The sequence below is a fragment of the Varanus komodoensis genome, unplaced genomic scaffold (genome assembly GCF_004798865.1).
Source record: "Varanus komodoensis strain SLA01 unplaced genomic scaffold, ASM479886v1 scaffold45, whole genome shotgun sequence".
NCBI lineage: Eukaryota > Metazoa > Chordata > Lepidosauria > Squamata > Varanidae > Varanus > Varanus komodoensis.
In genome coordinates, this window is record NW_025336011.1 from 5,571,658 (window position 1) to 5,586,118 (window position 14,461).

Genomic DNA, 14,461 nt, shown 5'->3' on the forward strand with positions numbered 1-14,461 from the left:
AGCTTGTCTTGCTTAATTCAGTCTTCTGGAAATGTTTGGTCTGGAGACATCTTCTTGCAGTCCACCTGTTTTCAATACAGAAGTCAGTACTCTGACTTCTGTATTGCACAGGGTAGAACAGAAGAGTCTTACACTAAAGCCAGGCTTTTAAATCTTTGCTTCAGGGAACACTGACAGTACTTCAGAGGAGTCATGTTTATGTATTGCAATAGGAAATTACTAGTACAGATTGGTGAAGATGTTTGATATGTTGTATACTATCCCTATAGAATGCAAAATGTGTCCTGTTTGTGGAGCAACTGGATATTAATTAAGATACTATATACTAGCGCTTTAGCTCATGATTTGTTAGTCTCCCCAGTGCACATAATTTTTTAAAATTATTTTTCTTCAGGTTAGACTTGTGAGCCAAGGAAAAAGGATGGCAGCACCCACAAGAACCAGCTACACCTTGATTCCTAACCAGAAATATCGACGTAGCTCTCGTCATTCCAGAAAACTTAGTAACACCCAGGACACAGATTCTCCATCACTGTCAACACTTGGAAGCTTTAAAATACTTCCCTTAGAAATATTTCAGATGGTTTTAGAGTATTTGTCAGGTGAGAATTTGTGCTCATGTAGCCTTCTCTTAGCACATATGGAATAGCCCTATCCCACCTGACAAATACAGAATCTATTCCATATGTGCTAAGATACTATTTTGTGTTTATAGGATCAGGATACTAATTTAGGGTGCGATTGTACTCAGCTACTGCTGCTGTGAAACTAGAAAGAACACAAGGAGACTTGGGAGCCATATTGAACAAACCTGCATCCACTGGATCCTATGCCCCTTCATCATGTGGATACCCCTGAAGAATGGGATATGGGAACTAGCGTAGTTATTTTTCCTAGTGGGAGCAGGGCAAACACACAAGTGCACACATGCATGCATGGGCAAATCAGTGGGAATTTTTTCTTAAAGGAAAAAAGCCTCCTCTTTACCTTCTGTCTTGGCTGCTGCAATTCCAGCAAGACTTAGGGAATGGCAGTTCCTCCACTGCTCCACCTGCCAGTCTCTTAGCATTGCTTTGCCCAAACTACAGTCATTTTGTTTTTAAAATAGATTTAGATTCCTGTTGGCAGAATTAAAAGATTAATGGTATTTTGGAAAGATTTCATATTTAATTCATACATAATGCTAAGCCAAAATGGAATGCACACAGAGCACCAGGCTCAAGCAGTTCCCTCTTCAGCTTCTGTGCAGCTGGGAAGAGAAATAATCCAGGTTTCAGTTTTACTTTCCCAGTTCTTGGCTTGTTGTTACATGCAAATTAGGAATCATGGTTTAAATAAACTCTAGTTAGTTAAACAAGCCTATTACAGATCTAGGGTTTGTATTTAGGTTGTGTAGCAATTAATTCAAGATTTTTTAAAACCCCACAATTCCTCATTCACAAGTAACAACATGGAATAAGAAAAGCCATGCTGAATCAAATCAATGGTGTCTCCAGTCCAGCATGCTGTTCACATGGTGGCAAACCCACAGGATCCTGGTGTGTACAAATGTTCTGCCTGCTAAAGTAAAACTGAATCCTGATTTCTTCTTTCTCTTCCTTCTTCACAGGAGAAAGAGATGTGAAGAGTGTGCTTTGTAAAAGTTTCTTTCTGCTCATTCATATACTATGTCTTGACTTAGAATTAAGTGTAATGTAGCCATTAACTTTCAAGCTAAGAAACTGGGAATATTTTTTATCTCTCCTTTCTTTTAAAAATGTTAGATAAAAAATAACATTTGGGTTACATCCCTTGATGTACTATAGAATATCACTGCTAGAACAAAGGGACAGCAGTGTTCAGCTTGCCCACTAATACAGTTTTCTGTGAGTTAAAGCTAATTAGATGTGATGCAGAAGATTTATGGTGACATTTATTTGTTTGTTTGTTTATTTACTGGTCAAAAGTATAATCTTCTCCCATGGAAAACAGTGGAAGCCAACTAAACACAGTACTGATTGGCTGATGCCAGTGAAATCACAAACCAACCTTTCTCAAGAGCAATTTTGCAATTGGAAAAATTCAGTGTTTCCCCTGACTCACAACCAAATAAGGTGTCAACTACATAATTATGACAATGCCATTTTAAACAAGAAGTGAATGGGTTGTCTGAAGGATGGCAGGGGCAGCAAGACTAAGTTGGCATTGAAATTAGAGGCAATTATATCAGCCCTTGCAGTACAAAGGATGAGGGAAACTGGGTTCTCCTGTGGGCTGGAGGGGGGACACAGGGCCAGCTCCTGTTTTTAGGTACATCCAAAACCTCCTGTTTTAGACAACCATGGACTCTGCCATATTTTTTCTTTTGTACATCTCTGTTTCTCAGTGACATCTGCTTCTGTCTTAAAATAGTAGCTAAAGTACATAATAAGTGGAGAATTCTAGCAAAGTCTCAGCTGAATCTTATATGTGTGAGAAGAGAGGGCAAAAGAACACTTTGCTAGCATGTTGATATGGGAGGAAATAGCTGAGGTATAACGGGGTGCAGGCTATGCTAGAAGGCAGATAGTATGTCCTGTGGAGAATGGCTGAAATCTCCAAGGCTAATTTTTGACTCAGATAAATTCTCTACTGATGATCTCCCGTGTTTTGTTAGAGAATAAACTTGGTTTTCCCCCTCTTTTTCTCCTTTTGTTCAGTGAAGAATATCAGCATCTTAAGCATGGTATCAAAGACTATCAGCCACCGCCTTATTAATTACATCTCAACTCCTACAGGAAACAGAAGGTTTCTGCGGCAGGACTTTCATAACACTGAGTTATCTGGCTGTAGAAAAGAACCCTCTATCCTACAACACTACAGATCATTAGGTGACAAAACCTGTATCATTTAATTCCTTTTTCAAGTACACACAAATATTAAAATGTTCCAACTAAACAAAAAGAAGTTAAGATACAAAAACCTCAATTCACTGGGAGTGGAAAATACAGCCACAGATTGCATAACTGGAAAACTTAATAGTGCAGGATGGAAAGAGTATTTCCCTATGGCAACTGGGTATGCAAATAAAATCTAGAATTAGAGTAATATAGAGTAACAAGGATTAGTTTTTCAATAGATAGCCATAAATGGAAGTCTTAAAAGATTTTTGTTGGCGATTGGATTTCTGGACAGTGAAGAACAGAGGGAGCTCCCCAAAATGTGGGGGTTCTTCCTATTATGTTCTTGGATTGTGAAGTAATCTAGTTGATAATGAAGAGATTCTGTTAGACTGTTGCTGGATAGGTGGGAGTTTTCTCCTTTCTTAAATGAGTATGAGAGTTGAAATTGGAGAGGGGAAAAATCAGTGGAATTTTTAAGCCTCCTATCCATCCCCTATTTTTTTCTGCTGAAATTTCCCCAGCTGCTTTTTTATCCATGGAATTACACATATATTAACCTCTTGGAATATGTGCCTATTTGGAGAAAAGCAGTGTGTGGGGAAGCATCCCCAAACACACATGTTTATATTCTCAGTTGCCCCTCCTTAAACTGCTGTACCCTAATAGAGGCAGCCATTAGGGTTTTGTTCCACTTATGTTCATGTACATTGTAGTTCCTTTCTAGGAAACAGAAACCAGAGGAATGTGTCCTTTTACAAAATGTAGGTTGCCTTTGCCAACCCATCACCCATCGTTCACCTGGATGCTGTCACAAGTTTTGTGCTACATTCTTGCTGCTACATTTCATTTATCTGCTGCAAGGGTTTCCCGTCAGAGGCCACTATCTAATACAAATTAGTTAAGCATGCTTATTCCTATTGATTTTAAAGGGCTTAAGCACTCCCAACTGTGGGTAACGTTCATAGAAAAGCAGATAATGACTATGGGGAGGAGTCTTTTTCTTTTTCATTATTTAGGGCAAGAAAGAGAGAAAATGAAGAGTTAGAATTTTGAACAGTAGCTTCTAAGTCAAAAGATGCTTGAACAATAAGCTTACTGAGGGGTAGCTGTGTTAGTCTGCTGCAGCAAAAATGATTAATTTTATGGCATTTTCAGATTGACAGATTTATTAAGGCATAAACTTTTGTGGATTAGAGCCCACTTAATTAGGTAAATAAGGTGTGGTTCTGCGTTGGATGACTGTATTATGATGAATTACTGCTTTTGAGAATAGACACTGTGCTTATCTTGAATGCAGTGAAGCACAGAACTGCCATGAAAGGCCCCTCTTGGATTTCATAGAGCGGCCCGTGTGTGTGTGTGTGTGTGTGTGTGTGTGTGTGTGTGTGTGTGAGAGAGAGAGAGAGAGAGAGAGAGAGAGAGAGAGAGAGAGAGAGAGAGAGGGGGGGGGGGGGGGGGGGGGGGGGGGTGGGGTGGGGGGGTGGTATATTCATGTATCTGATGCTATTCATGATGTTATGCCATTAGAGAGAATTACTCATCAGTAGAGTGGGAAAGCATGACCTCTCCCTTGTGTAGCCTGGAGTAGGTGAGAACATGGAAAACCTTTTATGATGAGGCCATTGGTTAAACACCTTTCTCTTCTCACAGTTATATAATGGCACCTCCAAGGACAAATTAGGGTTTGTTTGTTTAGTCATACACCCCTTTAAGACACAACCTTCTAAATATATATAATCTATCTTGACCCCTTTATAAATGGTGGGATATTTATTACTTTACTTGTTCATGTATTGTTACCTTTCTGTACTTTTGCATCTTATAAAATTGGTCTAAAGCCAGTTCGTCATGAAGGTTTCTAAGACCAAAACAATTAAACACAAAATCCGGCAGTATCATCAGATGGCTGACAATTAGCATCTTTACTTGACCAGTGCTACATGATATGCATTTTTTTTTTTGCTCCTGCTGGAAAGCAATATGATGTTTCAGTAATAGGCCAAACATAGTTGTGTGTTTTTTTTTTTCTGTTTTCAGGATTGTTGTTAAAAAGATGTACCTTACTGTTGCCCACAAAAGAGAGACTAAAGTACATACACAAGATACTTTCAGAAGTAAGCATAAGAGCTTTAAAAATGTTAAACCTGTAAACATATTAATTTCAGCTAATGTACATAGGTAAATTGAAAGGTGTCTTTTTTTTAATCTATAGATTTCCTGTTTTAAGCTTAGTGGTTGCTCAGATCCTTTGCACTGTTCAGGACTACAATGTTACGGAGTGTTTTTACAGGTAAAAGCAACAAAGAATTTGTGGCACCTTAAAGACTAACACATTTATTATGGGATGAGCTTTCACATAGTAAGAGTCTAGTTCATCAGGTGCATGAAGTGTTATTCAGCATTACAGGTATATCCAGGGTTGTGGGAAAGGCAGGAATTTTGAACAGTGAGGGAAATTAAATGCAGAAGATAGACTGTGATAATTACATTATCAACTGTGTAGTTATTCACAAAATTGTTGCTGGGTGATGATACAGCTAGCTTAACACTGGGGAGCTGATTAACACATGCAGTGTGATTTGTTTTCTAAACACCTTTGCAGCTATTTCAATCACAGCAACGTTGAATCTCTTGATAAATTATACTTCAGCTGTCCCTTGTTGCAATCTTTTTGAAGTTCTTTTGCCCCAAAATGGCCAATGTAAGGTCAGTGAAGGAAAGTTCTGGAGGATTGAAATGCTCTCCCACTGCTTTGTGAATATTACAATTTCTGCTGTCAAAAATGCCCTTTTATTCTTTTGCCTGTTTGTCCTATATCAAACATACAGGTTTTCAAGAGCTAAGCATGGCTGTCAAGGACAGGGCATTTTGGAAGGCATTCATTCATAGGATGGCCTTAAATCAGAGACAACTGGAGGGGGTATAACAGCAACAGAATGCAAAAAGGCATTGCTAGCAGATGCTTTTGGGGAGGAACCACCTCTGATTTTTCCCTCAAAGAAAATCAAATTTCTAAGACTTTCTTTTCTTTCACCTTCCATTCTCCTTCCTCTCCATTTTGGTGTCCCCCCCCCCCCCCCCGCTACAAGGAAAAACAATCAGAAGGGAGCAGTTGCTGGGGACAACCAGCGGTATTTAATTTTCCCATGACGTCAGTGCTGCCTTGCAAATGTCCCTCATGTTAATTAGCAGATACATGTTTAGAAAACACGTTTTCTGTTATCATGTGTACTTCCCTCAGCTTTGGAAAGCCATTTCATCATTACCAGTTATGGATTAATGGTCCTTCTTCCCCACCCCAAGTGCACGGAAAATGTCCAAAACCAATAGTCTTATTAACTAGTGAAACAGGGATGAGCATGAACAAATAGTTGAACAAGCTTTTCCTCTCACATTACATGCTTTTGCAACACATAACCAGCACAACAGATCAACTAAGAACACCTCCATGTTCAAAGTGCAGTTGATGGGTTGGACCAATAGACAGACCAATTGCAATATGCTAATTTCATAAAAGCATGAGTAAATTAAAAGCAATAGGGATATGTAGCAATAGGCTTGTAGACAAGGCTGGGCTAGGGGCCTTGCTCCCTAAAATTATAAATTAAAATTTGCAAGCAAATTATTTTTAAAAATCATAAATCTGTCTTTTAAAAGCCTACAAACCAGATGAATTCAATCCCCACTCAATTTTTGGCTGCCCTCTGGAAATGTTTGGTTGTCTAGGGATCTGAGTTATTTATTTCCCCAAATCACCATAGGAAAGGAAGAGGGTGGGCTGGATCATTAAATGTTGCTGAGTGATGCCTCCATGAATTCCAGGGGATAAGCTCTTAAGAATTCAGCTGCTATACCTGAAACTAGTTTGCTTTTCATGAACTAATTTGGGAATGTTAGTGTACATTGTAACCTATGTCACCATAAAGAGAGATGCCTCCTCTCCTTCTGTGAACCTGTATATCTCAATGTGCAGCACTGAATTAAGGTGCATATTTCCTACTCTGTATCCTATTTTCAAGCTACAAGTAGGAGCGTCTGCCCCTCTGGATGCTTTCAGATGTGCTCCAGTCTGCAGAGCATTTCTTCTGTTGTATTATGCTTTTGCCATAGGGGGCATGTTCCTGTGAAACACTAGCTCTCTTTTTGGGCCTTGTCGCAGCCTCCCTAGAGTATGGTGTAGTTATTAGTCTTTAGAGGACTGATCTCTAGCTCCAAGGCCGGGGGTTCACGTCTCTTCCTAGCTACTTGCATTAGTTCCATTGCCTTCCTTGATGCAGAAGGACAGTTGAGGTAAGCCAATGAAGACTGCAAATGAAACAGACATTTTATTAATTGAATTTCTATCCCACTTTGCCATCAAAAATGGGAAAAAGAAAGGAATCCCTGCGAATTTTACTCCATTAGCTGAACGGCTATGGGAGGTGGTGCTCATCTACATTTTTGAGGCCATGAGCCAGCACTGTCCGAAGATGTTCCCGTGGTCATGTGGCCAGCATGATGTCACGGGGTGCTCTTTCCTCCCCACCAAAGTGGTACCTATATATCTACTCGCATTACATGCTTTCAGATTGCTAGGTTGGCAGAAACTAGGGACAAGGCAGTGGGAGTTCCCCCATCCATCAACCTTTCAAGCAGCAGCTCAGCAGTTTAAAAATGACCAGCATTAAAATCAAGGGTGGCTAAAAATAAAAGCAAAATTAAAAGCAAATACTTAAAACATAGCTCAATACATTTAAAAGCAGAACAATTCAAGGAATAAACAGCAATCAATTAAAAACACCTTCAGCCACAGATTGGCCAAAGGTCTTATATACTAGAGGTCTGCCTGAATAAAAAATGTATTCTGTTGCCAGGTGAAGGCTAACAGCAAGGATGGCCTTAAGGCCTAAGCTTTCCTAGGCAGAGAATTCCAGAGCCTGGAAGCAGCTACAAAGAAGGCCTTCTCTTGTGTCCCCACCAAATTTTTCTCAGATGGCAGCAATTTCAAGACAAAGATTTTCCCCAGGCTCAGAAGTCTTAGAATTTATAGAAATACACGCACAACTAAGAGATTTTAACGCTTTCAGAGTAACTTGGTGACATTCATGCCGATATTGCTGCATTTTCAGACCTTAACAGCTGGTTGGGATGAATTAGAATGTCATCGAGTTTACAATTTCCTCTGTGACCTGAGCAGTTTATCCCGAAGAATGCAGACAGTAGTCAGCAGCAAACCTGGTAAATATTCCATGTTACACAACCACATACTATAAATCTGGAGTTTTCTGTCCAGTGATCTTCTTGTTCTGAATCAAAGAGGGAAGAGAGAGATCATTGACTGAATTTATAGGAGTTCTCACCAAACAACTAGAGTTTTGCTACAATTTGCTGCATTGTAAGAACAATATATTTTTCTGCACAGAGATTGATTCTTATATTGTGATTTGCCCTAGGAAGTGTCAGAAAATTGGAGCTGAGGATAAGGATATTTTGTCGCAATGTCCTCTTAAACCATTGGATCCATCGAAGTGATTCAGCATTTTGGCTGACACGTATTTTAAAGCCATGGCCAATGGTGAATCAAGCCCGGCTACTATATATAATATTTGGGCCTGCCTCTACTCTGGATGGTAAGCTATTTTAATGAATAAAGTAGGACAGGTATTCACACTGATAGAGATCTGTGAATTCTGGGCAGCATCCAATCAGATGCTAGTGCTAACATAAATGACATTGTCCTACCATAAAGGACTTCTAGCACAATGCCAAAAACATTAACTGGCATGATGGGAATGTCCATGGGATATAGGGTGGAGCTTTCATGGATTAGGAGAGGGAGCCAGTGTCCAACCCCAGTTTCAACTTTCGTGTTGCCGTGGAAAGACTGGTTTGTTTATTTTATTTTTATACCACCCAAAAGCCAAGGCTTTCTGCATGGTTAACATAAGCGTATGGCCTCTCTTTGAGTCAAGGGGAAGTAACAGTATGATTGATGATCCTGGAGAAGTCAGCAGGAAAAGAGGGTGAAGAAGTCTGCTTCTGCTACCCTAGTTGCAAGTGCCTAAATTTGGATCTAATCTATGACCCCAGCTGCAACCTGCCTTAATTAGGGGAGAAAGTGCTTGACAGATTTTTACACATTAGAAGAAAGTCAGGTCTTCCTGAAACTTCCTTGCTCTCGCTCATCATTTCTCATCTGTATCTTCCTAAATCTTTTTGCATAATGCTTTGTCTAGCTTAGAACACATAAAATCAAGATTAAAATAAATAAATCAATGCTTCTCTGCACGTGTAGACTGCTACTTCCTCCTGTCAGTTTTGTAGGAAACATATCTTTGGATGGATGAACATCTAACTGCAGAATCTGCTTATAATGGTTAAACAAACTTACATCATCAATGCCCATGCAAGCATTGAAATCTCCATATATGACAATTCTACCCAATTAGTATTTACCAGTGATTTTTAAGCAAGATGATATATAAACATTCACCAGCATAAAATGAGCATTCAGGAAAGTAAAATAAACAGCAATTGCAAGAGAATTGCATGAACATAGCATTGCTGTATTTGCCTCTGTTTTAAAGAAACAAGACAAGGTAATCCATCACTGACCCTTCCACCTTTCTTAGAAGAAATATCTGGCAAAGAATAACATTTGTAACCATTAAGCATTATAGGTTCTCATTACCACATTTCTTCCAGCAGCATGATGTCAGAAGCAGTCAATAATTGTGGGTTTTGCCATGTTGAGCACCACCCTGTTACATTCAGTGATAACACTTTTATCTTAGCGCCCTTTAGAGCTCTGCACTCTGTTCAAATATTCTGACTTGTCTGAAAAACCAGTACCATTCATCTTATTCATAAAACCCCAGAGTGTGGTATTTATAGCTTCCTTAGAAGGAGGACTGCCCTTTTCCAAAGTATCTAATGCCTGGTAATTTAGCCAGGACTTTGAAATGGCACAGTCCAAGTTGTGTCAAATGCTATCATACTCCAGGGGTGACAGACTTTGCAGCCTGGCATCTATACTAGAGTTGAACTTTTCAGAATCTGTCCCTCTAGCATGTGTGGACTCCCTCTTATGCTCAGCCCAGTCCTGCAAAAAGAGCCCAGCCAAGAGGACATCTGTGAATGCTTGTAGATCCCCAGCTTCACAACTGGCACCCTTCCCCATCAGAAGTAGCGGCAGGACACAGAAGAGGGGCACTGCAAGTGGGCGCTCCACGCACCATCCCGGCAACCAGCCTTCTTCCTTGCTCATTGTGCCCAGTGGTGGCAGCAGGTGTGGAAGAGGGGTGCTGTTCTGTGCAGTGTTTGGGTCTTGATTCCTGCTACTTCAGGGCTGCTGCAAAGTAGACTGGCATCTGGGTAGCCAAACTGAAGGAATCCAACGATTTCCCACTCTCAAATGGATTCCTTGCACATCCCTAAGCTATACATTTAAAAGGCCTTGTGGTAATCATATTTTTCACTATACATACAGATGAGATAGCTTATGAGTGAGAACAAGTGTTTCCAGCATTTTTTAAAATCATACTGTTGTATCTGAATCAACCTGGATTGTAGCTTAGATAATTTGGTGATGATATTACATTGTTCCTTATTAGAGAGTTCTGTAAAGAGCTTAACGGTTTTTTCTGATGTTGTCTGGTCTAATGAGTCCAAAGCACAGTTTTCATGGGTTTCCTTACTTGGTGCAGCAACTGTTTAAGTCTCTTAAGTATTTTTGTACAGTCTGAATGCCTCCTTCAGATTCTATATGTGATTTATCGCACTGGCCTCTCCCTTCTTTAACACTAAGAACAAATATTAGCTTAAGCTGGAAAGAATTTACTCTTCGTATTTTTCCCTTTAGAAGTAAGTAGAGGTCTAAGCACTGTGTCTTTGAAATGCCACAAGGGGCCCGCTCCTTTCTGGACAAGCTGGGCCTTCTATTTCATAATTAACATTGAAATTCTATGGCTACTAAAAGTTAAGAGAATCTGCTTACAATATCTACTGCTAATTAGACCTTTGATTGATTTTAAATCTATGTCTCCTGCAGTGGGATCTAATAATAGGTTTGATCCCCTATAAGGAAAAATATAGAGCACAACTTCACAAGATCTCAGTACCAAACCGTTTGAGTGAGTAGGTATTCCAGCTTCTTTAATTCTCTCCAGTAGTGCATAATTGTGCTTGCTCTGCCCCTCCCTGGGCTGTATTACTGGAGTTGCAAGGGTGCATTGTAGTTTGTAATTGAGTAGCCTCGTAACAATAAAGCCCAAACACTCAAAAATAGTTTGAGCTGTCTGGCTAGTCAACACACAACACTCCCCCAACGACTTCACTGTTTTGTCTGACAGTCTGTATTCAACAAAGGAATATTAGCATAATTAGCCTTATCCTTCTTTTTAAGTCCAGAGAGTATCTGCTCAGCTATTCTTGTATAAAGCGAAGTAAAATGATTCCATAGGGGGATTGTGGACTCTTTGACAGGCAAAGCATAAATTATCCATACTACTCTGTTTGAAAGTTGAGGTCTCTAAATCACTGTTTTTATCAGGGTACTTAGTGTCTTTTTGCTCCTTGCATTCTTGCTTCCTGCAATGGTGTCCAAACAACCATACTCATTAAGCAAACAAATATAAGGAATTCATGGAGAAATCCACCACCTTGCAGATGCTTCTACACACATTCACTCTATTCCATTTTGCTGCTCAGGTTGACCACTGTAGCTACCGTGCAGAGCTGAAACAAGTCGTCTTCCATTACTCTGCCCTGTCAAATCTTGATAAAAAAATAAACTGAAATGAATTTCTTATGCATTCTTACTAAAGGGGTAAAGTATAGTGATTGGGCTTCCAAAATGCAGCATTCGAACTTCACAGGAAGAGGTGGAGTTAGAATGCTTACCCGAATTTGCAAGGCTAACAAGCTGAAAGGTAAGTCAAGAAGCTGGTGAGAAACAGGCCAGCTCTGGTTTGGGGAAAGGCACTTGTGGAATGAAGGTATGCTGGCTGTTTGGATGTTTCCAGAGGAGATTTTTATCTTGCTATCGCTCTGCCTTGTTCACAAACTTTTACACAGTTTCAGAAGTCATTGTTTCCCTGCTCTCATATTTTTCTATCGGTTCTTCTGTCTTTTCTCATACTATGGCCAATTTGCTAAAGAATACAAAATAGAATGATGGCAAAATGTTCAGTCTTGAATAACCATGTTTTAGTCACAACATTTTTTTGGGGAGGTGAGGGGCTTCATCACTTCATTCATTTGTAATTTTCCCATGTTTTCCCAGTGTTGCTTCTTTATTTTCTTTTTTTTCTTTTTAAAGGTCTGAAGAATAGCACAGTTTCCACAGCTGCAGTTCCACTTAATGCTACCCTTTAGTATTTTTAAGCAATATGGGCAGTTATGTTTTGGGCAAATGAATCATCACAGTTCAATACACATTCAGTGTAGCTTTTGCAGGGGGCACTGTTTTATAACCCTATTAATTTTGAAGTGATCTTTTAATTAGAATTAGCATGTTTTTATAGCTATAATAAACCCTTGTACAGTCGCTGCCATTTTAGCAATGTGGTTTTTTTTTTAAATTAAACACTTCACTTTTTTTGACATTTAATGAATAGAGCTAACACAATTACCTCTTTTTCAATTTCAGGGAGCGGGCAGGTGGCCATGTTTACTTTTTTCCAAAGCTTCTCTCTTCCTTAATTTCTCTTACGGTTTCTGTGATACAGGACATGTGGTTTGGCCAAAAATGATAGAAAGTCCAACAGATGAAACCAGTTTGAAAGGGCTAGCAGATGCAATTAAAGTACTGTATGATGCAGAAGCAAAGGAGTGGACAGCAGATGATGTAATCAGTCTGGTGGATGAACTCACAGGTACATCACTGCCTTTATTCTATTAATGGTTTCCAAATCCAGGAAATGATCAGAGAGCTACAGAAATGAGACTCGGTTTGGATGTCTCATGTTGAGTACCAAGAATTTTAACAGAGGGCTAAGAAAGACCCTTTTCTGAAATGCTGGAAAGCCTCTCCAAGTGAATATGGACAAGCTAGATAGGCCAGTGGTCTTACTCACAATAATATTCCTTTTTTTATTATTCACCACCTCTTGATGCCACAAATGAACTAGAAATGAAAGAAAGAAGCTAGACCAATAGAGCAAATAGAAAGGGGAAGATTCAGCATTGACACCCTCACATACTTATTTTATGGTTAACCCAAGGTCCCACTTAATGTGTGTGTGTGTGGCGGGGGGCAGGCACATGAAATGGAAGATATGCTCACTAACATCTAACTTGACCTTGAGACACTGGAAATTTAGGTATAGACTCTTTGGAACATTAATGTATATCATGTTGCCATAAATTCCTTATTTAAACAATATATTTCATATTCCAAGACAAACCTCACATATATATCACTTGCTTATATTCCTAAGACACTTTGGAAATTTATGCATAAAGAACAACCCATCATTGGCTATTGTTATGAATGGACAGGTTATTAGTTTAGCTTTTGTTTTAATGTAAACAATTCTTCCATGTAGCTTTCAAATCACACTGCACAACACTGTATTATATGCAGTTTTGGGATTGCTGCTGCTGTTTGGTTGGTTGGTTGACTGTACAAGGAAAAGGAGAAATATCTAGGACTGGTAGCCCCAGAAATAGTTGTATGTGTATATTATAGATAGCTACAGAAGAAAGCTGCCAAGCATTTTTGAAGTAGCACATAGCAGCAGAATAAATGAGAATAGTCTCTCATACTTTTTATTGTATAATTTTGGGAGTTTGTCTGGGAGTGGGTAGATTGTTTCAGATTAATTTTCCTGAAACCCAAATGTCATTAGTTGAGTGTCAGTAATGTATTTTGTATTGTAAGTATTTTGTAGAGGCCTGAATGGAGGGAAATCAAATAAAAGCCTTTCAGTTTTTGAATGATAGAAGCCTCAGGCTTAGGGAAGTGCATGAGAGGGATACTTGGGAATGGCTGGATGCTATAGCTCACACCCCCAAGGGAGAAGAAAATGTAGGTGTCTGAGACATTTCTGTTAGTCCATCTATGCTGTAAGTATTTAAGAATAGATAATCTGATTGAACTGCAGCAACAATTTCTATTTTTTCTAATATTTGTGTTTAATTAAGGCATTGCCCCATAGCATCAGCTGTATCAACTTTTCAATCATTTGAGCACAATCATGTGGATATTTATTCACTGAGCTGCTTCTTATATAACATTAAACCATGATTTATTTAAAGGTTGGACAATTTCCAGAGGTTCTCAACCAATTTGATCAAACCCATAGCATGGTCTGCAATGTATGGAATTCTGCATAGACACCAGGCCACACCCCTCCAAAAAAACAAAAACATGCCAAAATTCAGCAGTGACCTGCCATATCGGGCCTATGCTGTGGCGGTGAAGGCGGCGAAAAAGAAGTTTTTTTCCGCTTCCATTGCCTCCTCACAATGCCGTCCGTCGGAGCTTTTTCGAGTGGTGCAAGGCCTGGTTCGCCCGGGTCCTAAGGAAGACCCGATGCCACCCTCAAAGGCCCGCTGTGACGACTTTGCCAGGCATTTCAGGGAGAAAATCGCTCAGATTCGTCACGAGCTGGACTCCA

At 39.6% G+C, this 14,461-nt stretch overlaps 1 protein-coding gene across 1 annotated transcript in view; it reads left to right on the forward strand.

Annotated features, from left to right (window-relative positions):
* The first annotated feature begins 421 nt into the window (after nt 1–421).
* The window catches only part of FBXO47 (F-box protein 47), an 18,879-nt gene continuing 4,839 nt past the window's right edge, over nt 422–14,461 (forward strand). The window contains exons 1-7 of the mRNA XM_044444687.1: nt 422–602; nt 2,679–2,849; nt 4,899–4,975; nt 5,074–5,151; nt 7,970–8,078; nt 8,294–8,470; nt 12,569–12,715. Coding sequence (XP_044300622.1) covers nt 422–602; nt 2,679–2,849; nt 4,899–4,975; nt 5,074–5,151; nt 7,970–8,078; nt 8,294–8,470; nt 12,569–12,715 — 940 coding nt within the window. The remainder of the gene's footprint in view (nt 603–2,678; nt 2,850–4,898; nt 4,976–5,073; nt 5,152–7,969; nt 8,079–8,293; nt 8,471–12,568; nt 12,716–14,461) is intronic.